The following is a 22123-nucleotide window of genomic DNA, read 5'->3' on the forward strand; positions in this document are numbered from 1 at the left end:
ATCCATTTCATAAACCCCCAAACACCTCTGGAGTTCTCCCAGCCCTGCTCACATCTGGAGAATTTAATTATATTAATTTGAATAATGTAAGTTTTGACTCATGTAAATTCCATAGGTATTTCTAAAAATCAGAATCTGTTGCATTTGAGAAATTATAGAACCTAAATAGGTTATACTAAAAACATATTGCAAAATATTTAACATTTGATATAAATATGATCTGTATTTCCATACACATACAATTAGTACAGGATGCAAACAAATAAAACAAAAATATTGATACCATAAAGTAATTCTCTTATTTGATTAAAAAAAAAATACTGATGTGCTATAACAAACTTAATCAACAGTCCTGAATTTTGCATCTTTCTTTCTGTTCTATGCATTCAGCTCATAATCGAGTTATCATCATCTTTCAGGTGCAAAATACCTGTGATGTATTAAAGCAAACTTCCACATTTTGTTCATTGGCAATGAGTCAAGAATTAACCAGCTACTAAGAATCAATTAGATCTTCTCTTAGCTATTGCAACAAGTTTTTCAAAAGTTTAGTGCACTGACCTCGGTGATGAAATTTTGGGCTCCTCTTGGACTTAGAAGTAAGATTGCTCTTCGTAAAGTGTCACGATAGCGATTCAGCTCTTCTGTTTTCATAGTAGTAAAAAGACTAGCAAACACTCGACTAATATTTCTGTCCACTTTCTGTAAGGATACATCAAGCCCTAAACGTGATGCCTGGTCCAAAAATCCTTGCAATCCACGAATATCTGCAACACACAAAAGAATGCAGAGCCTATTACACCTTTATCAATTAGAATTCACCTTATAAAACTTAATAGACCATGGTTAGTGCATAATGCTGTGTCTGGGATAGAGCCTTCTTTTTCTCCAAATTGAACAGAATGAATAATAAAACTAAATGATAAGATTGATTACCATATCCTGCATAGCTGCAGAGTGTTGACGGTACAGAGAGGTAATCTTCACCAAACTTGAAAAATTGTACAATACAACTGTTGAAGAACAAATAGGGTAGCTGGCTTCATTCAATTACAATTTGTGAGATTAAAGTCAGTTGGGTAGGAGTGTATTACTAATCAGAGAAAAAAGTCCACTTTAGCTCATTATTCATAACACTTATAATTGTTTTATGTTAATAAAGTCAATTTCCTTATAATGCTATCTTTAGGATTGCTTTGCATTCATATAACTAAGCAAAATAATATAATCTAATTACTATGATAAGAAGGAAACATTTATATTAAGCATAAGAATTATAGATGTTACTTTGTCTAGAAGTCCTTTCTATTTGAAGGTTAGCTGTGGTTAGCTTCTTTTGTAAGATATGACTTTTCATGTACACTTAGAATGTGGGGTTAAAAAAAAAAAGAGAAAAACATTTCTAACTAAAAATATGAATGGAGGCATTTTTTCCAGCAGTCATACCATTCTTAGCTTCATCTGAGTCTGAAGCATAGATCATTGAATCTATTTCCAGATGGGAAATATATATTGAAGATTATTTTTATTAAAAGAAAACAAGTCCTGCAGAAACTTCAGTAAACTATCTGTTCAGTATTCCTTATATTACAACAAACTCCTTAGGGAGTAAATTCTGCATTGAAGGCCAATATCAATATATGGATGGACCAATAAAAGAAATAATCTTTCTTAGTCAAATTTAGACAGGCTATTGGTCTTTGCAACACTCCCTTTCTTAAATATAGCAAAAATATTGAGACACAAATATAACCACATACTGCACAATGTTGCCTACTACACCTAGGATTAAATTGTTTCATCTACTGATCTTAACCCAACTATAAAGTCTAAAAACATTAGGGGTGTGCATTTGTTTCCTACGTATTTGTAATCCGCAACGTATAGGGCCATATTCGTTGTATTCGTGGGGAAGTGAAACGTATCGCAATTCCCCACAAATACAACAAATCTTCGCCAAATTATTTGACCGTCTAAAGAGGTGAATTTAAACAACCCCCACCCTCCTGACCCCCCCCCCCCCAAGACTTACCAAAACTCCCTGGTGGTCCAGCCGGGGGTCTGGGAGCCATCTCTTGCACTCACACCCTCGGCTGCCGGTATTGAAAATGGCTCCGATAGCGTTTGCCCTTACTATGTCACAGGGGCTACCGGTGCCATTGATCAGTACCTGTCACATGGTAGGAGCACAAGATGGCGCCGGCCATCCATTGCTCCTACCATGTGACAGGGGCTCACCAATGGCACCAGTAGCCCCTGTGACATAGAAGGTCAAAGGCTATTGGCGCCATTTTGAATATTGGCAGCCGAGGGTGTGAGTGCAGGAGATGGCTCCCGGACCCCCTGCTGGATCACCAGGGATTTTTGGTAAGTCTTGGGGGGGTCAGGAGGGTGGGGGGTTGTACTTAATTAAATTTTAGCTGGGAAACAAATACAAATTAACGCATGTATGTATCGGGGACCTCCCTTGCCGAATGCAACGTATCTGCCCCCCCCGATGAATACAAATCCCGGATGCAATGTATGGCGTCCCTCTGCACATCCCTAAAAAACATAGGTCCCATCTTTCTGCTGTACAGAAGCATGGAAAGATATATCTTCTTTACAGATTTTAATGAAAATTCATCAAATGTCACAGGTACTACAGTATTATCTACATGGTAAATATCTACTTTTAAAGAAATTGTAATCACACCAAAAAAAGTTGATGTATTATAAGATTGGAAACCAAAGGAAAAAAAACAATGAAATATTTAAGGTAATTGATGTTTTTTTCTCCTGACATAAAAGTAGGCAAGAACACATTTTAAAATAATAGTTGTGATAAATATAAGTTGCATGCCTCTTGTATGCAGTCATTATAATCTTCCTTATTTTATTTACTTAAGAATTCAGAATATGGACTCTGTTGTACTGTAAAATGTCAATATATTAAAAAGTACCATCTGCTATCAAAATATATAGGATTTCATTTTGAAAATCAGGTGAGTAAATGCAATACTCAAGTCCATATTGCCTTTTACTAAATCTACTGTGTGAATTTCACCCTGTGGAAACATTCAGTTATTTATGTATATATGGAAATTCCCTCAATAATATCTAATTTTAGTGTTTATAACTGTAACTCTATTCCCTGCTCCAAACTATGAAGTCATAGAGACCGCTATTCTAATAAGCACAAAGGTCACATCACCTACTTAAAAGCCAAATAATGCACATAAGGATGCTAAGTTTCAAAGCGGCGTGCGGGCACATATATGTGTGTGCATGCCAGCTAAGGATGTGTATTTGCAACAACAAAGGCTAATTTATTTTCTTTCAGGGGCCCCTGAATGGCAGAGGCATGGGCTGATGCCAGGGCCTTGAACAAGACCCCCAAAAATTAAACTAAAAAAGCAAAACTTACCTGATCCATCGGCTATCCAATGAAGACTGGGTCCCAAAGCCAGGGCCTAAGCCGAGACCCAGGCCCAACACCGGGGTGCCAGGCTAGGCTGGGGCATGGATCCAGGCCTGACACTGCAACCTGGTCCAGAGGCAGGCTCCTGATTCCAGGGCCTCAGCCCAGACTCAGGCTTGACACGACATCCCGACCCGGAGGCCAAGTGCCGATGTTGGGGGCCTCAGCCTAGGCCGGGGCCTGGACCCAAGTCTGATGCCGCAACCCAGCCTAGAGACCAGGGCCTAGGCCCAGACCCAGGTGCCATGCTGGTGCCTCAGCCAGGAGGCTGGGTACTGACACCTGGTCCTCAGCCCAGAGTCAGGCCCAGGCCTCAGAGCCCAGGTCTGGGAGACACTTCTTGGTCCTCTTCTTTCTTTAGCACTTGCAAGCTAAATGATGGTGTCTGCTGAGGTCATGCCAGAGTTAATAAGTCTGGCATATTCACCCCAGTGGATGGCACCATTTTGATGTACAGCAATTGCTGTACATTTGCCGTATGTCAAAATTTCGCCATCCGCTGGGGTGCGTCTCCTGCAGATGCCATCAATGTGCTGTGGACTGAAGAAAGAAGAGTACACCTGAAAAGTAGCTCCCAGGCCTGGGCTCTGAGGCATGGACCTGGCCCTGGGCCAAGGCCCAGGCATCGGGACCTGGCCAGGTCATGTTGTCAGGCCTGGGTCCAGGCCCTGGCATCAGGACCCAGTCTCTGGTTCAGGTTGTGACATTGGGTCTGGGTCGAGGGCCACTCATTGGCCTGGATCTGGGCTCCGGCCTAGGCCCCAGCATTGGGACCTGGCCTCTGGTTCAGGTTGTGATGATGGGCCTGGGTCCAGGCTGAGACCCTGGTGTGGGGACTCAGCCTCCGGGCCGGGTCATGGTGTCGGGCCTGGGTCGAGGCCACAGCCTAGGCCAAGACCTAGGCATTGGACCCAGGGTTAGGCTGAAGTCTCTACCTACACAAGCCCAAGGCTTTAGGTCTAGCACTAGGATGAAGCCTCAGCTTTGTGTTGGCTGAGGCCACGATGATCTTTGCGGCCTAGTTCGAGACATCTGATCCCTACTGGACCGGGTAAGTGGGGAACGGGGGGCATCCTGGCCCCTGCGTTTTTCTGAGAGGGTGGGGAGGGAGGGCTCATTTTCATTTTTTGTCTATTTTTTTTAATTGCTTGATTCGTTTTTTTCACTGAATGAAACAAATCAAGGAATCCATGAACTGAAATTCGTGAGGAAAAAACCTACCAAAAACAAACCAAATAGTAAAAATGATTTTTTTTGTCCTGGGCATCCATAATGCCAGCATGTGCTGAGATACATGGTCATTTTATAACATAAATGCACAGAGTCCACTTCATCAGAGCCCACATAGTGTACTCAGTGCTCGAAAGCTTATGCCTCAATAAATTGGTTAGTCTATAAAGTGCCATTCACGTCGTCATTTTTGTTACACCAGACTAACATGGCTATCCCTCTGAAGATCTGTTTCTTCTAAGTAAAAGTAAAGGGACATATTGTCCCTTCACTAAGGTTTATTATCCTCCAAGGGGATGAAATATTGAGGTTGTCAGAGTAGTGAGTGGAATGAATCATTTCCTTTGGTACTCCCCTCTAAGAGCAGCCACAATTGGGTAGTCCAAAATACTGCACAGAGAAGCCTGAAAATATTCTGGTCCGAAGGATTTGGAACTGAGAGAGAGAAATCTCATCTCTCTGCAGGAGTCTGGGGAAAGAAGAAATCCTGTCTCTTTTCCCCAGATTTCTTTAGTCCTATAATAAGTATAAAGGGCCATCAAGTTCTCGTTTGTGGTATTTCCACATTTGTTGAGATGCTATGTCATCCTTCGTTTGAGACTCACACAGAAGTCATTATAGAATTTTTTAGAAACTCTTGCATTCGCCATTTGCTTCAGTTCTTTTGAAAAGTTTTTTTTTTTTTTAATTTATGTGATTTATAGAATAAAGCATGTTAACAACTTTGTTATGGAAAAAGATGGATAGCATACATAAAAATAGTAGGAAAAAAAAAAGCATATCTCCAAATCTAGAGATATTTTACAATTACAAGCATATAAACATATCTTGCTAATTAGAATAATGTTATCTAGTTTATGCTGAAGAGAACAATAGAAAAGGGGGCACAAAATTTAAGGGAGAAAAAAGGAAACAAACTAACAAGGAAAAGGCCATAGCAAGGAGGACCCCATACAATCTATATGCAGAATCATATTATAACATTATGAATCTGTGGGAAGTGGAGAGGACATAATTATCTTTCTAGCATTCAGGAAGGATTGTAACTGCTCGGGAGCAAATAAGACAAAGGTCTCACATCGAAATCTCACCAAACATTTACAAGGGTAGTGTAATAAAAAAGCAGCACCCAACTCAAGAGTATCCTTCCTAAGAGCTGAGAAGTCTTTATGTTGCTAAGTTAACCTAGAAATATCTAGAAAAATTCTAAGGTTCTGCCTGTGGAAAGGAGAATTTAATTTTTAGAAATATAATGACATCACTTTAAACAGATTTGTATCAGAAACAAAAGAAATTAACAAAGTAACTCTATCTATGATTTCTGATCCTGATGATTCCAAGAAATCAGTGAGATTCAAAGGAGGCAACTGTCTAGAAGGAGCACCATCAGATAACTGAGAAGATGAAGATAAAGCAATTTTCAAATCAAAGGAAGTTCGCCAGGAGATATCCTGAGAACTTGTAGGAAATATTTTTTTTAAGTAACCTCAGGGAGTTCACTCAAACATTTAGGAAAGTGTTGTGACCGGTCTACGACGGCTTCGCCCCAACTACCTCACTCTTCTTGTGGCTCCTCCCGCTCACCTTGGACTACTGGCTGCCGCGGCGTCTGTCTGCCGTCCTCTCTGGTGTCCCCGGACCGGCTTTGGTGCAGCTTCCCGCCATTCTCCTCCAAGGTACTATAGGGCGCGCACGCACCCCGTCCTCATCTTTATTTCCTCGTTGGTGCGAACCTCAGGGCCATTCCCCTGAGATGACATCACGCTGCCCGGATATTTAAGCCTATTACTTTTGCTAGCTAATCAAGTTAGCAACCGGAACATTATGGATGGGATTCGCTCTCCATACCGAAGCTACTCTGCCACTCCAGCGTTAACTGGAACTCTTATTGCTAATGGGGTACACACTCCTCGGGGGCCTCTTCTGCTTCTTTCAGGTGCTATCAGGAAACCAGTACTCGCTCCTCGAGGGCCCATGTTCCCTGAGTCACTGCCTGCATTTACAACCCTTTCTACTTGGAAGACTTCACTAACAGTTTCCATCTGTGAGTACAACTACCATCTGTTCCACAGTACTGCTTCCCTGGAACCAGGTACTCGCTCCTCGAGGGCCTGACCTCTGTTCCAGTGCCAGACCTCTCATCTAGTGGAATTGCTGTGTGAGTACAATACCACTGAGTCTCTCTGCTCTAAGGGATCAGGTAATCGCTCCTTGAGGGCCTGCTCTCCCTGTCTCGGAGCTTCTCTTGTTCTACCTGGGAATCTGTATGTTTCTCACTGTGTACTCATAACTCTCAGTCTCTTTCCACTACAGCACAGCCAAGCAGAGGATTCGCTATTCCAGCGTCCTGTGGGATACTTGCCCAGCCGGGCTCAACATCTACTACTCACTACTGCCACCTCTGGTGGTTTCCAAAACTGATTAAATAAAGATTCAAATCTGTGTTTGTGTGTCCAGAGTCTAGCCTGACACCGTGGTCCCTCACGGGACTGCCCCCCCCCCCCCCCCACCGTGGGTGTGGTCAGCTTCTACAGTGTCCAAGGATACACCCAAACATCAATAACCATAACAGAAAGTTTAAAATCCAAAGATTCAAATGGCAAGAAAAATTTTCCAATGATTCAAGCCTCTGAGAAAGCGGTCCACAGTCTCATGCAAACGTGGATTTAACCTCCTGAATTTTTAACAATATCTTGGTGAATTGCAGATAACTGTCTTGAATGTTCAATTAAAGTATTTTCATGTTGTTCCACAAGAGGATTCAATTTGGAAACCACAATGTCCACTTTGGAAACAGAAAGGGACAAAATCTTAGAAAAGTTTTCTAAGAGTTCCCCCATATATTTCAGAGTTATAATCACCAGTTTCTTGGACATCTGAAGGGAGTAGGACAAAATAGAAGCAGCCAAAGTCATTTAAAGTCCCCAACCCTCTTACCAAAGTACCTCTGTCAGAGGGAAGAAAGGCAACAGTTCCTGAACCCTCAGACACTACCAAGGGTGGTAGAAGAGATGCCACATCTTCAGAAGTTCCCACCAGTATGGACCCCGGCACCAGGGTTTCTGTTGGCATCCCTGCAACTGCACTGTGAAGATGCCGCCTTTCCTGTGGTGAGGTAATCAGTGCTCGGGGGCTGAGGAAAACCTCATTGCCTGGAAGCCCCGATGCTCCCTCGCTGGCAGCTCCAATGGAGAACTGACCCCCGAGGAGAATGGGGTTGACAGGACTCATAGGAGATAATATTCTGCTGGCCAGGTAACAACAGGGATTCGGCAGGGAACACCCTTGTTTTCTCTTTCCTTTTGGGAGCCATGACAGTAAGAAGAAAACTAAATAAGGAAATTCTCGGAGCCCAGCAGAAATACGGCTACTGGCCGGCAGCCATCTTGCCCTGCTTTTCCGAAAGTTTTTAATACAATCATCTAAGAAACTTCCCCAAAGGTGGACAGTTATACCTGCTGAAGCACTGTGTTGGGAGTTGAAATTTGATTCAAACTTTGCTTCAAGAGTTTAACTGTATCATTTTGGGACTGAAGATGTGGATCAGATTCAAGATTTGAACTCGACTAGTTTTGGCATCTGACATATTTGGGAAAGAAAAACTCTTTTACGACATTCTAAGATCACAGCTGCTCTGCCATGGACTTTATTTCTTCATAAGATATGTGCTTTTTTATTATATTCACAAGAGATATGTGTTCACCACTTTCTCAAGAGAATAGCAGGTGAAAAATGAAACAGATTGATAAACTTAGGTGTATGATTCTAACTTTTGGTATGTAGTCACTGAGACAAAATGACAGTGACATTGACCGCACTACTGTCATATGACAACTTCATTTTATAAAGAACAGAGATTATTTAATCTTTATCTACATTCTTTTTTGGATTTGATTGGGTGTTTTGGGTAGCACATTTTTTTTTGGTACAGCACTATAAGTAGCTGTTCCTGAGAAATCTAGTGGTACAGTGGAGAGTGTCTCTGCTCTGAGGAAGTAAATCACATACCCTTGGTTTGTCTTTCTAAACCAGAGCTTTCCAAACTTTTCATGTTGGTGACACACTTTTTAGACAAACATAATTTCACGACACGGTAATTCAGTCTACTAGTAAACCAGAGGTTAAAGGTTAAACGAACGAAACATATTTCGACAATTTATGTATGTTTCCTTAAATATATACATAAATAGGTTGTGTCGTGAAACATTTTATCTCATGAAAACCTTAAATTTATATTAAAAATATATATTCCAAGATTCATGTTATTGTTATAATTTATGAGAAACAATAATAAAACAAATTGTCTGTCCCCCACACACTCATCTCTCTCCCCCTCAAGCACATGTCTGTCCCCCCAGCACGTTTGCCCCCCACTCACTCATCTCTCTCTCCCCAGCACATGTCTGGCCCCCACACACTCATATCTCTCCCCCTCAAGCACATGTCTGTCCCCCCAGCACGTTTGCCCCCCACTCACTCATCTCTCTCTCCCCAGCACATGTCTGGCCCCTACACTCATGTACCTCGTCTTTTTGATTGTTGCCAGTTAAGTGCTTCACTCCCTTCCATGATCACCAGACACTGCTGCTTGCAGTCAGTACTCCTCATGGCCAGGCCTCATCGGCAGCAGCAGCCAATGCAAGGATGGCTGGGCTCGTTCCACCCACCAAGCCCCCCCAAAAAACGCGATTGACAGCAAAAATCACCCAATAATAAGCAACCCATAAACTGAAAAAAAAAAAGTGAATCTCTAGAAAAAAAAAGCCCAAACTCGCATCAGAGTTGACCGGGCTTGTGCGACACACCTGCACACTGCAGGCGACACACTAACGTGTCCCGACACACAGTTTGGAAAGCTCTGTTCTAAACATTCCAAGGGGGAAAGAAGATCCTGGGTTCTTTGTTCGAATTAAGAACTTCACAAGGAGGAAAGGAAAGAAAAATGAGTGTCAGGTACCTGTCCAGAGGAAAACAAACATGTGGAATGAAGAAAGAAGAAAAGGAAAGATGGCTGCCCAGCTGGTGCTCTGATCAAGAAGTCCAAAGGAGAAAAAGAAAGAGATGTGCAAAGAAGGATTCAAGGATCGGAAACTCAGGTATAAGAGCGTCCTTGGGAGTCAGGGAGCCCAGCAGATGACCGAGGGAGCCTAAACTTCAGGGAAAGGAGTGAGGGGATACCAGGGGGATGTATTGGCAAGAAATAGCAACACCCTTGTGAAGTCTTAGCACCTGTTTTCTGGATTTTCAGTACTGTGAACTGCAACCTTTCCTAATTTGAACGGTTTTCATAAACACTTTTTTTGAAACACCAATGTCTTATGTCAAGTGACTCCTTGGCATTTAATCATCTAATACCTTATGCCCTGAAGATAATCCATCCCTCCATCATAGGATCCATGCCAGGGTTTCAGGACCGTGTCCTAATATTTACTATGCACCCCCCCCCCCCCCACACACACACACACACAATACAATTGAAAGGTGTATCTGGAGGGGAAGCTACACAAATCCTTAATTATTTTCAACAGGATTCCTTACTAATATGTTCCTCTGCTTTTAGTTTCTTAATCTTAATTGGCTTTAGGTTAAATCTTCCCAGGACTACAGTTCATTGCAGCCTCCTGTTCTCTGCCTCTGTCTTTTTTAAAAGTGGCATCACTCTTTCTTCACGCTTACTTTCTCATCTGATAATCCTTTTGCAGTGCCCTCTTTTTCTCTGGCTGTGACTAGCAACTGTTTCTCTGTTTCTGGGCTGTTTCTGGCAGTTAGAGATAGCTAGCTCATTACTAGTTCACAAAATATTAAATCATCCAGGACCAATAATACAATTGCAAACTGTCCCGTACAATGCTAAATGTTCCCAATGTGAACAGGAATGATATTATTTGTAGCACTTTAGATACCACAAAATCTTTCACGCCAAAACATAAACTTTACTTGCTACAAAGTTTAAGTCACCTTCTGCAAAAGGTAAGAGAGAACAGGTGACAGATTACAGATGCCAGAGTATGGAAAGGAGATGATGACCTGCCTTTACAATCAGGGAAAGAGTAAGCGCTAATGCTGTGTTGTTAGCCAAAGACAAAGATTTATCACACTGCAGCTGAAACACAGTAGAGAGATGGATGATGTAGTTTTTATAGTGCCATGTAAGATTATTGAGTCTTATACCATTACATAATTTCTGCATGAAGAAACAGAAGAGGCACTGGAGGGAGGAGAATACCAAGTGAAATATCACAGAGTGTCACTGCATTAATGCCAATAATTCCAACAGATAAGATCCAGGCCAAGCACAATAGAAAGCGTTGGTATTAACAGGCTGTTCATGGCTATAGCACATCTTTCATCAAACTCTGTATTGTTTGATAATGAGAATTATATACAGACAAGCATAGCAAGGAGCATAAATAACAGTATGGTTTAACAGTCTAAAGCTCCTCTTCAGTACTGGACTTAGTAAATGTTTTGCTATTTAAAAATCACACAGAAAAGATTCATCATGCAGTTCAGCTGCAAGCTGAGTTAGCAAGGCATTTGTGCTCTCTGAATTCAGAGTGTACCAATGCAGAAGTAGAAAAAAAAATAAATGCATAGCAGTGTGTAGAAATTCTGGGTATGAAAATAACATATTGGAAGTTGCTGTGGTTTGAACAAATCTACTGTGCTACAGAGAGCAGTAGCAGATGTGAATCAATTTTCTGACGGATGAAAATATTGTACGATATTTTCAAATCTGTCAAGTATTGAGGGGGGGGGTCCCCGATAGTGATAGGATAACCCCACACAATTTTGTCTGGTTTTCTTATCATTTTTTTGGGGGGGGGGGGGGAGAAGAAAGGGCAAACAGAAAAAAATCCCAAAACCCAACCTGACCTTTTAAATCTAATTATTTAGAATCCCCCACCCTCCCTGACCCCCCCAAAAAAACTTTCCTAAAGTACCTGGTGGTCCAGCGGGGGTCCCAGGAACGAAATCCTGCTCTCGGGCCCTTGGCTGCCACTAATCAAAATGGCGCCGATGGCCCTTTGCCCTTACAATGTCACAAGGGCTATCGGTGCCATTGGCCGGCCCCTAACAAATGGTAGGAGCAATGGATGGCCTGCGGAGGGACAAAAAAAAGCAGTCAGAACTGAGGGAAACGAAGATTTCCCGCGGTTCTACGAAAATGATTCCGGAAACGATTCCAGAACAAATTCACATCTCTAATCATAAAGGGAATTGATGATGATACTACCAAGATTTTTAAAATATATATAAATCAATCCTTACTTAATGAACCAAAGGCAGTGGGTGCAAGAGATTTGGGTTTAATTCCCACATCCAACTGCTGATCCTTAGGGCAGCAGTGTTTGGAATTGCTAGGGAGGCAGCATACCCAGCCCTCCAGAGCAGTGGTTTCCAACCTTTTCAAGCCCAAGGCACACCTACATAAATAAAATTATTGTGTGACACACCATCCTCCACAGAGCAGACAGTGCGGACATTAGGGATGTGCAGAGGGACACCAAACGCATTCGGGATTCGTATTCGTCAGGGGGAAGATACGTTGCATTCGGCAAGGGGGCCCCCCGATATGTTCATGCGTTAATTCTTATTCGTTTCCTGTCTAAAATTGAATTAACTACAACCCCCCACCCTCCTGACCCCCCCAAGACTTACCAAAACTCCCTGGTGGGCCAGCGGGAGGGTCCGGGAGCCATCTCCTGCACTCACACCCTCGGCTGCCGGTATTCAAAATGGCACCAATAGCCTTTGACCTTACTATGTCACAGGGGTTACCGGTGCCATTGGTTGGCCCCTGTCACATGCTAGGAGCAATGAATGGCCAGCGCCATCCTGTGCTCCTACCATGTGACAGGGGCCAGCCAATGGCATGGATACCCTGTCACATGCTAAGGGCAAAGGGCCATCGGCGCCATTTTGTTTACTGGCAGCCAATGGCCCGAGAGCAGGAGAATGCTCCCGGGACCCCCACTGGACCACCAGGTACTTAAACATTTTTTGGGGGGGTTGGAGGGGTCCGGAGGGTGGGGGGATATTAAAGAATTAATTTTAAAGGGTCAGGCTGTGTTTTTGGGTCATCAGCTCGGCGCAGCCGATAAAAAAAAACAGTGATTGGACCGCGGGAAAATCCATGAATCTGAAACCGGAACTGATTCCAGTTCCAATTCACATCTCTAATGTGCACTGCCCAAATCGGGGCCCCGCTATTCATGCCCTGCATGCTCTCCATTAATTATCACATTCCAGGTTTCATGATGTAGCTGGGAAGAAGATGCATGCAGTATTAAACATATATTCTTAGAAAGGATCTCCTACATGTCTAAGAGCCATTGCTGGTGTCTGTTACTGTGAGGTGCTGAAAGCAGAGCCAGGTGCTGGTATAAATCTGAGCATTAGGCAGTGGTGAGTTTTCTGTCGCACACCTGATCAGTTCTGAAGGCACACCCAAAGGGATAAGAATCCCAACTATTGCATCTACTGGTTATTGTTGTTATTTTCTGGAGGAAACCATGATCCATGCCCTTCTGCTAGAGGAAGAGCACCAAGTTCCTTGCCAGTCAGTTCCTTCTTGCTGTTCCTCTGGGAGAAGGACATGGATTATGGCTCCTGCATGCAGTTTCTCTCCCCCCCATATCAATATACTCTGTGCTGGAGAGTATAAATGCCATGCTAACTCATTTAACTTATGAAAGCATCAGCTTGCAACTGAATTGCATGATGGATCCTTTCGGCCGACATATTTCTATGTTTCAGTCTTTGCCCTATTTTAAATTTAGAACTGTTCCAAATAGGTATACCTTTTGTAGAATGCCCATAGGATTTCCCATTTTGTGGAAGATTCTGCAAAGCAGCTATGATAGCTTGAAAAATAAATTAATTCTCCAAACAGATGCCTAAAAGACAATGAAGGGGGAATAGGATTTGATGAGGCTTCCTCAAGTAGAAGTCAAACAGGCTTATTATGTGTTTCCCTAGATTTCAACCAAATATTATCTTGGTGCAATATAAATGCTTGATGGTAAATGGCAAAATTCATAAATTAAAAAATGGAGCGGCCATCCATTGCTCCTACCATGTGACAGGGTCGACCAATGGCACTGATAGCCCATCACACGGTAAGGGCAAAGGACCATCGGCACCATTTTGATTAGTGGCAGCCGATGGCCCGAGAGGGGGAGATGACTCTCGGGACCCCGCTGGACCACCAGGGACTTTTGGTAAGTCTTGGGGGGGTTGGGAGGGTAGGGGGTTGCAATTAATTAAATTTGAAGGGTTGGGGTGGGTTTAGGGTTTTTTTGGGTTTTTTTAATGTGCCATTTCTCCCCCCGAAATACGATAAGAAAACCACAGAAATTTTGTTGGTTTTCTTATCGTTTTGTCATCCTCCCGAAATGCGACGAAATAGGAAATATTGTCTCTATTTCCTATTTTGTCGCAAACAAATGCACATCCCTATTAACATTACATGCTTTTGTTGACTAGAACTTGATGTTATTACTACATCACTTGTTGTTTACATTTGTTACCAGGTACTGGCCATCCCCACCACAAACACCACCTTGCAACTTTGGCAACACAAACAAGTAACTAAGGAGATAGCCAATGGGAATGCAAACCATACCTCTAGCTAAAGAATTGCTCCCCAATTGACACTTTTTAATTATTGGTAACATTTTTAGTTAGTGCGCACTAACTCTGAAATTAGGAAAACTAGTTAGTGTGCACTAATGGAACTTAGTACGCACTAACATGTTGGTCCCATTAGTACACTCTAACTCCGAAATTCGGGAAACCTGAAATAAACACCTCCCAAACCATTTTAAAAATGAAATCAAACATATAGTGACCAGAAATGAAAATGACATGAAATAAAAACCAGTGCACAATCCTCTTCACCACATTCTTTTTATATCTTTAAGTAGTCATTTTTACATATTGCAGTCTTAGGCCATAACAAAATACTATTTATAATTATTGCAGGACTGTTCATAACACTCATGTATCTATTGAATAAATCAAGCTTTTGATACTATGGGTCATGTATAATCATAAGTCTTGCTAGGAATTGCCACTTATTTTTTAGGAAAAATATTTTTTAGTAAATTGCAAGTAACGTGCCCCCCCTGCCTCCAGGACCAGCTGAGGCTTTCAGACTGTCTTTTTCACAGGATTTCTCTGTTTCTTTTTCCCTTTTTTTCTCTTACAGGTCTCTCTCTGCTGCCGGGACTTCCGGGTTTTGCCCCTCCCCCTTGGTGACACTGCCGGCGTCATCGAGGCCCCCGGAGGTTTAAAACCCATCGGGGACCCGGTAGGCGCCGCGCGCCCCTTCGTACACACCTGAGAAACCTAGGAGCCAACCTCAACAACCCTACACATCTACCAACACTCAACATGGACAAGGACAACGATGGATCATTCTGGTTCATGCAGATGGATCCAATTTCCATCTGCATGAACAAAGGTAAATATGTGAATAATTACTTAGGTAACAATACCAGAGAGGGAACAAAAAAAACAAAAAAGACAAAATCTTCACGAAATAATCTGATACAGATAAAAAAGGACCCTATGTCTATTTCCAAAACTCCCGCAATAAAACTAATCATGCTAACATTCATCCTAGTAAATGCACATTCAGTTGCAAAGAAATTCCCAATCATTATGGATTTACTGTATGATAATAAACCAAACTTTGTTGCAATAATGGAATCATGGTTAAAAAAAGCAGACGTAGTTCTAAAAAAATCAAATAGCTCACAAAAATTACGAAGTATTTTCAGTCCCCAGAATAAACAAACGCGGAGGAGGGCTCTTATTAATTATTGAAAAAGCCTTTAAATGTAAACCCATACAAATAACACCCCCACAAAATCATGAAATTGCCATTTTTGATACCAACAATATACAAATATGCCTTATCTACTGCCCACCGAGCCTCCTAGAATTAAATATATCGCCATTAATTGAGTTCCTTACCACACACCTAAATATCTCTAAACCAACCATAGTGTTAGGAGATTTTAATCTTCACATGGATGCCCACCCTTTATCTAACACATGCCAAGCACTATTAGATGCTATGACAGCATTAGGCTTCTCGCTAATAACAAACAAACCAACACATAAAGCTGGACATTCACTGGATCTCACCTTCATCAACCACAATTATTTAGAACACTGCAAATCGGAATACACACAAATTCCATGGTCAGACCACTTCCTTATTCATTCAGACGTAAAATTCCTGCAACCCCAAATCAAACAAAATCATAAACCCTTAGAATGCAAATACAGACCACCTTTTAATACTGAAAAACTAAAAGACAAACTAGAAGACAAACTAACAGAAATTGATTTTAACAACAGCAGTTCTGCCACTGAAACATGTTTAGAAACAACCAAAAAACTTGCTGATGAAATAAACCCCATAAAATTGATGCAGAAAAAAGAAGCAAGACAAAACAACCCCTGGTATAATACAAAAGTAAAAGATGCAAAAAGGACTCTCAGAACATTGGAAAGAAAATGGAGAAAACACAAAACAACCGAGAACCTAACTAAATACAGAAAGCATCTAGCTTTCTACAAACAGCTAACACTTAATGTTAAGAGAGAATATTTCAGCAATAAAATTGAAAAATTTGCACATAATCCAAAAGCACTATTTTCAATAGTTTCAAACCTAACCAGTGACAAACAAGAATCATCACAAAACCTACCAGAAACAAAATGTAATGAAATTGCCAAATTTTTCAGTGACAAAATTACTAAACTAAGAGAAAAACTTCCAAACACTGCCAACCAAGAAATTAAAATGCAAAAAAGGGACGTCAACCCATGGAGCTCTTTCACTGAGATATCTGAAATGGAAGTGGAAAATATGCTAAAAAATGTAAACCCCGCCCCACACATAATTGACACAATACCTACAATTGAACTGAAGAAATCAGCTAACATAGTAGCCCAAACTCTGACTAAAATCATAAACCTATCTCTAACAGAAGGAACAATGCCAGATATTCTGAAAGGAGCAATAATAAAACCTATAATTAAGAAAAAAAACAGTGATCCACTTATCCTAAACAACTAGAGACCAGTATCAAATCTTCCTTTAGTAGCCAAACTAATTGAAAAAACGGTACAGAAACAACTAGCTGAACACCTGGATAACAATAACATACTGTATCCATCTTAACACGGCTTTCGAAAACACTACAGCACTGAGACTTTACTCCTCTCTCTAACAGATAAAATTCTAAGAGGCTTTGCTAGTGGTAAACACTATATTCTACTAATGCTTGACCTATCGGCAGCCTTTGACACAGTAAACCATAAAATACTACTAAATAGACTGGAAGAAATCAGATTACATGGCCTAACACTAAAATGGTTCAATTCATACCTAAAAAACAGGGTTTTCCAAGTTCAGATCAACAATACATTGTCAGAAAAAATTAATCTCAAAACAGGAGTTCCACAGGGATCAGCCCTATCTGCGACCCTTTTTAACATATACATGCTGCCATTATGCCACTTACTTGCAGGGCTAGGAATTATACACTACATTTACGCCGACGATATTCAACTAATTCTACCCATAGAGGACACTCTAGAGCAGTGGTTCTCAACCTTTCTAATGCCGTGACCCCGTAATACAGTTCCTCATGTTGCGGTGACCCCCCGCCCCGCCCTCGCAGGGCGAGGGCGGGGCGAGGGCGGGGCTTTGGTCATATGGGGGCGGGGTTATGGATGGGGTTGGATTTTAGTGCATACTTATTTATTATGACATTTATAAACAGAACCACCATTCCTCATAAAACAATAAAATTAAGAAACATAAAGCATCAGTTATAATAGTAAAACCATACTAATAAAAGAATATTTTAAAATTACTGATAAATAGAATTTCTATTAATTAAAATCATATACATTTTTATAATTTCCCAAACACCAATAAAATATTTCCAAACAGCACATATATCAAATAACACCCAATAATTAAAACTAATAAGGATTTTAAAAAGCCCCTGCTGTCCATACATGGGAGCTCTTGATTTCCAGTCACCCTGATATTGTTGAGGATTAGGAGGTTATCCTCTCTCTCTCACACATACACTGTCACATACATACACATTCATGCTCTTATACCCACCATAACCTCTCGCTCTCACAGACACTGATACACTCTCAGGGTGTAAGACACTCTCCCCCCCCCCCCCCCACTCACACACACTCTTACTCCCCTGGATTTTCTCATACACACTCATGCTCTCACTCTTACTGGCTCCCTCACAACCTCAGAGCCTCTCAGATAAAACTCTATGCAGCAGAAATAATGCTGAATGTTGAGAATTGTGTTATGCAGACTAATCTGGAAAATGCACTAATTTCTACATGAGTCATAATGAATCAGTCCTCAGCTGCAGGCTTCAATTGATTATCCTGGCTCCCTTTAATTTAATGTTTGCCAAATACAGTTCATGTGTAACAGCAATCCTAATTCTCCACCAGATCAAGCTGATTTCACATCCCACTTCATACTTTGTCACCTCCAGCTGAGTCAAACAATTAATCTAATTACTGCCACTGCTGCCACGTGGCTATTGGGGAGGCGCTGATTGCTGCTATTGGCACTGAACCCCATTCTGCTGCTTCCTCTGTGCAGGCCCCCTGGGTTTCCACTTCCTCCATGTTGATCTCGTACATTGTGAGATCCGCCATAGAGAAAGTGCTACTCTTGCACATTCCAAAGATTACATGTACCAATCAGTAAAAAGTATTTTTTTTTTTTTTACATCTGCTTCCCTTTATTTTTTTGCCATTTCCTTTTATATTGCCTTTTTTTTCTGTTTCTTTTCTCTCCCCCTGTCTTCTTCCCTCAAATACACAGTCAGGTTCTCATTCTCACATGCATTTCTCTGTCACACACACATACACACACAGGATCTCACTGTCACATGCTCTTTCTGTCATGCAATCATTCATACACACAGTCTCTCACTGGCACAGGCTGTCTGAGTCTCACACACAGGCTCTCTCACACCCCCACATGCTGCCTTGCTCAAGCACAGGCTCTCACTGTCACATGCTGTCTCTTTCACACACACAGAGGCTCTCACATGCTGTCTCTGCAAACACACACAGTCTCTCAATTCACTCTCACACACAATCTCTCAACTCATCTCATACTCGCACACACCTCTCTCTCACCTCTGGGCCTCTTCTTTACGGGTTGCCACAGGATGGGGTCTGCAGCGGTCCTAGTCTTCCCGGCCCTGCTGTTCCTCTTCTGCACGTGGCTGACGCGCCTCCTCCTTCCTGCCCGTGCGGCTCCGGCAACATTTGTCTTCCGGGGCAGGGCGGACAGGAAGTAAGTAGGAAGAGCACCGCGACGCGCTCTCTTTTGGGGTTGGAGGAGGCAGGTCTCCAGCTTCGCCCCGCCTCCCCGCAGCAGCCGCAGCGCCATGGACCGGCAAAAAACCCCAACGGCCCGGTACTGGTCTGCGGACCGGGCCGTTGGGGTCGGTCCGCAGACCAGTTTTGGTCGAACGACCTGTGTTTTGGTCAAACGACCAAAACACAGGCGACCCCTGTGTTTTGGTCGTTCGACCCCCGCCGGGGTCGCGACCCACAGGTTGAGAACCGCTGCTCTAGAGAAAACATTAAACCTAGCCAACATGTACCTAAGCATCATAAAACAACTATTGACACAAATGGAACTTGTAATTAATATTGATAAGACAGAATTTCTACACTTAGAACGAAAAAATTCTGAAATCAGTCAAAGCTCAATAATACTCAAAGACAAACAGAAAATAGAACTAGCAGGAAAAGTACGTAACCTGGGAATAATAATGGACCCTGAAATCAATCTGAAACAACACATATCACTAAAAGTAAAGGAAGGTTATGCAAAACTCATGGTACTCAGAAAACTTAAACCGCTACTAACTCAAAATGACTTCCGAACAATACTACAGGCACTAATTTTCTCCAGCACAGATTACTGCAATGCCCTTATGTTAGGACTACCTAATACAACATTAAGACCACTGCAAATACTTCAAAACACAGCAGCTAGAATACTAACCGGAAAAAGAAGGAGGGACCATATAACCGAAACCCTAGCAGAGTTACATTGGCTACCAATTGAACATAGAATTAAATACAAAACCCTATGTATCATTCACAAACTAATTTATGATGAGAAAGCAGATTGGCTAAACACAGCATTATGGGTACACACTCCACACAGAAACCTCCGATCAGCAAATAAAGCACTCCTAACCATCCCATCAGTTAAAACAGCAAGGCTGACACAAGTGAGAGAAAGAGCCCTATCACTAGCAGGACCCATAATCTGGAACACAATACCTCCAGAGATCAGACTACAAAGTGATCTCAAGACATTTAAGAAAAGTTTAAAAACATGGCTTTTTAAACAAGCATTTTATAAAGAGACAGGAAAATAGAGAGAAATTATTCAGGAAAAGACAGAAAGGCACCGACACACAGTCCGAGGACTATACAGTAGATTAGTCTACGAACTCCACACCACAATAAAGCATAACGATAATACTAGATGTGACAAACTACCGGTGTAAGTACCTTGGTACAATTGGTCAGGAACTACTTCACTAATGTCTATGTTTAATGATATATTGTAACCGAACCTTTGATGGCACCTGCTAGAATGTACTATAGTACACTTTTACCTACATTAAATATGTGCCTACATGTAAACCGTTGCGATGGTATTTAACTTAGCAACGGTATAGAAAAGTTTTAAACTAAAATAAATAAATAAAATAACATTAATTGAGATAAAGATTCACTGCACTTGATGCTTTTCCAAGCAACTTCAATCAGGAAATGTAACATTTTCAGCAGAGAATCCAAGCATGATATGGCACCATGTTTCACCAATTGCTGTTTCAGGGGCATCTAGCTACAACTGCCACATCAGTCACCACAAAAATCTTCTTTGAATCACCAAACTGTGTGTAATGTTGCATGCATCATTAATTATCTCTAATAAATAACTATAGTGACCTCTAGATTTCATCCATATCAGACTCTCAAATTCTTCATTACATTAGAGATCCATTTAAATGAGAAGACTGACAAGACATCTTTGTGAGTATAAGGGTTGAGAGGCAAAGCCACAGACTTAGCCCAGCTGACTTTATATCCAGAGATAAACTAAAAATTATCAATAGTTTTCAACAAAGCTGAATAGTCAATGGGAATTTAGGCATGTAAATTGTCTGCATAAATAGAATCTTTGCATTCCACATCTTTCATTTCAACCTTTTATTTCAGGACTTTTGTTATATAACAATAGCTAATGGTTCCAAAGAGGGCATCCTTGTCTAGGATTTTGATTATTGGCAGCCGACGACGACATAGCTCCCGGACCCCCGCTGGACCCCCAGGGATTATTGGCAAGCTTTTTGGCCAGCTTGGGGGGACCTCCTGCCAGAATTGAGCAATAGCAAAGCCCAACCACATGTAAAGTGATGGGGAAGCACCAGTGGTGATCCAAAGAGCCACGTTCATTAGTACCTGGTACCCCCCTCCCCCCTCTTTCTGCGGACTTGTTGATTCTATCTGGCAGTGGAATGGACTGCGAGATACTGCAAACCAGAGGCCTGCCTGGAAACTGCCACAGCTCATTCATCCCTCCTCCTTCACTTGGGTGCAAAGGAGACCCAGTAAGTGAAAGCCAGCTTGTGGTCATTTCAGATCTGGGGTGGGGGCTAGGTTCCATTTTTGCAGACCTGTTGTGACATTCACCTGATGCAGATTTTCATGGGCTTGACTCCTGCATTTAAATTAAGACCTAGCAGCTGTTTTCAATTTCACACATGAGTAGGTCTTTTAAACATTATTGGATAATGCACCTTATCATCATGCACAAATCTACAGAGCTTAGGGGTTCTCATCATGTTAAAAAGTAGCCTGCTATGGTGGTAGATATGCAACTTCAAATCCCTTCACACCACTAATGACAATATCTCACAACTGAGAAGAGAATTTAATCTAGCAAACAAGCTTCTCAATTGTTTTTAAAGTGATTTGAGCAGAATGAGTTATTTGAAACCCCAGAACTGGAGATGATTTGGCCAAACAAATACTAAGCAAAATGGAACCCATCTCTAGCTCACATAACTTTTCTATGTAGGCAAATCTATTCTGTTTTAGGAGCATTTACTGTTGATGTCCTGTTCTGCATTCTCAACAGGAACATTTTTCAAAAGCATTTACATACTTCAAATATGTTTTTAAAAGCCAAAATGCCTTTTTTGAAAATTGCTCTGGGGGCTGTATGCATAAAAGTATATATGTAAATGATTTCATGTGTACTTCTGGGAGTATATGAAAGAGGTGTTCTCTGAGGGCAGAGCTGGGATGGGGAAACCATTT

The 22123-nt window shown here is 41.7% G+C and overlaps 1 protein-coding gene across 1 annotated transcript in view; it reads right to left on the reverse strand.

Moving 5' to 3' along the window:
• GRID1 (glutamate ionotropic receptor delta type subunit 1) overlaps nucleotides 1-22123 on the reverse strand; it is a 2200418-nt gene that overhangs the window by 1051942 nt on the left and 1126353 nt on the right. Inside the window, 1 exon segment of the mRNA XM_029609310.1 lies at nucleotides 562-767. Coding sequence (XP_029465170.1) covers nucleotides 562-767 — 206 coding nt within the window.

This window comes from Rhinatrema bivittatum, chromosome 7, assembly GCF_901001135.1.
Source record: "Rhinatrema bivittatum chromosome 7, aRhiBiv1.1, whole genome shotgun sequence".
Taxonomy (NCBI): Eukaryota; Metazoa; Chordata; class Amphibia; order Gymnophiona; family Rhinatrematidae; genus Rhinatrema; species Rhinatrema bivittatum.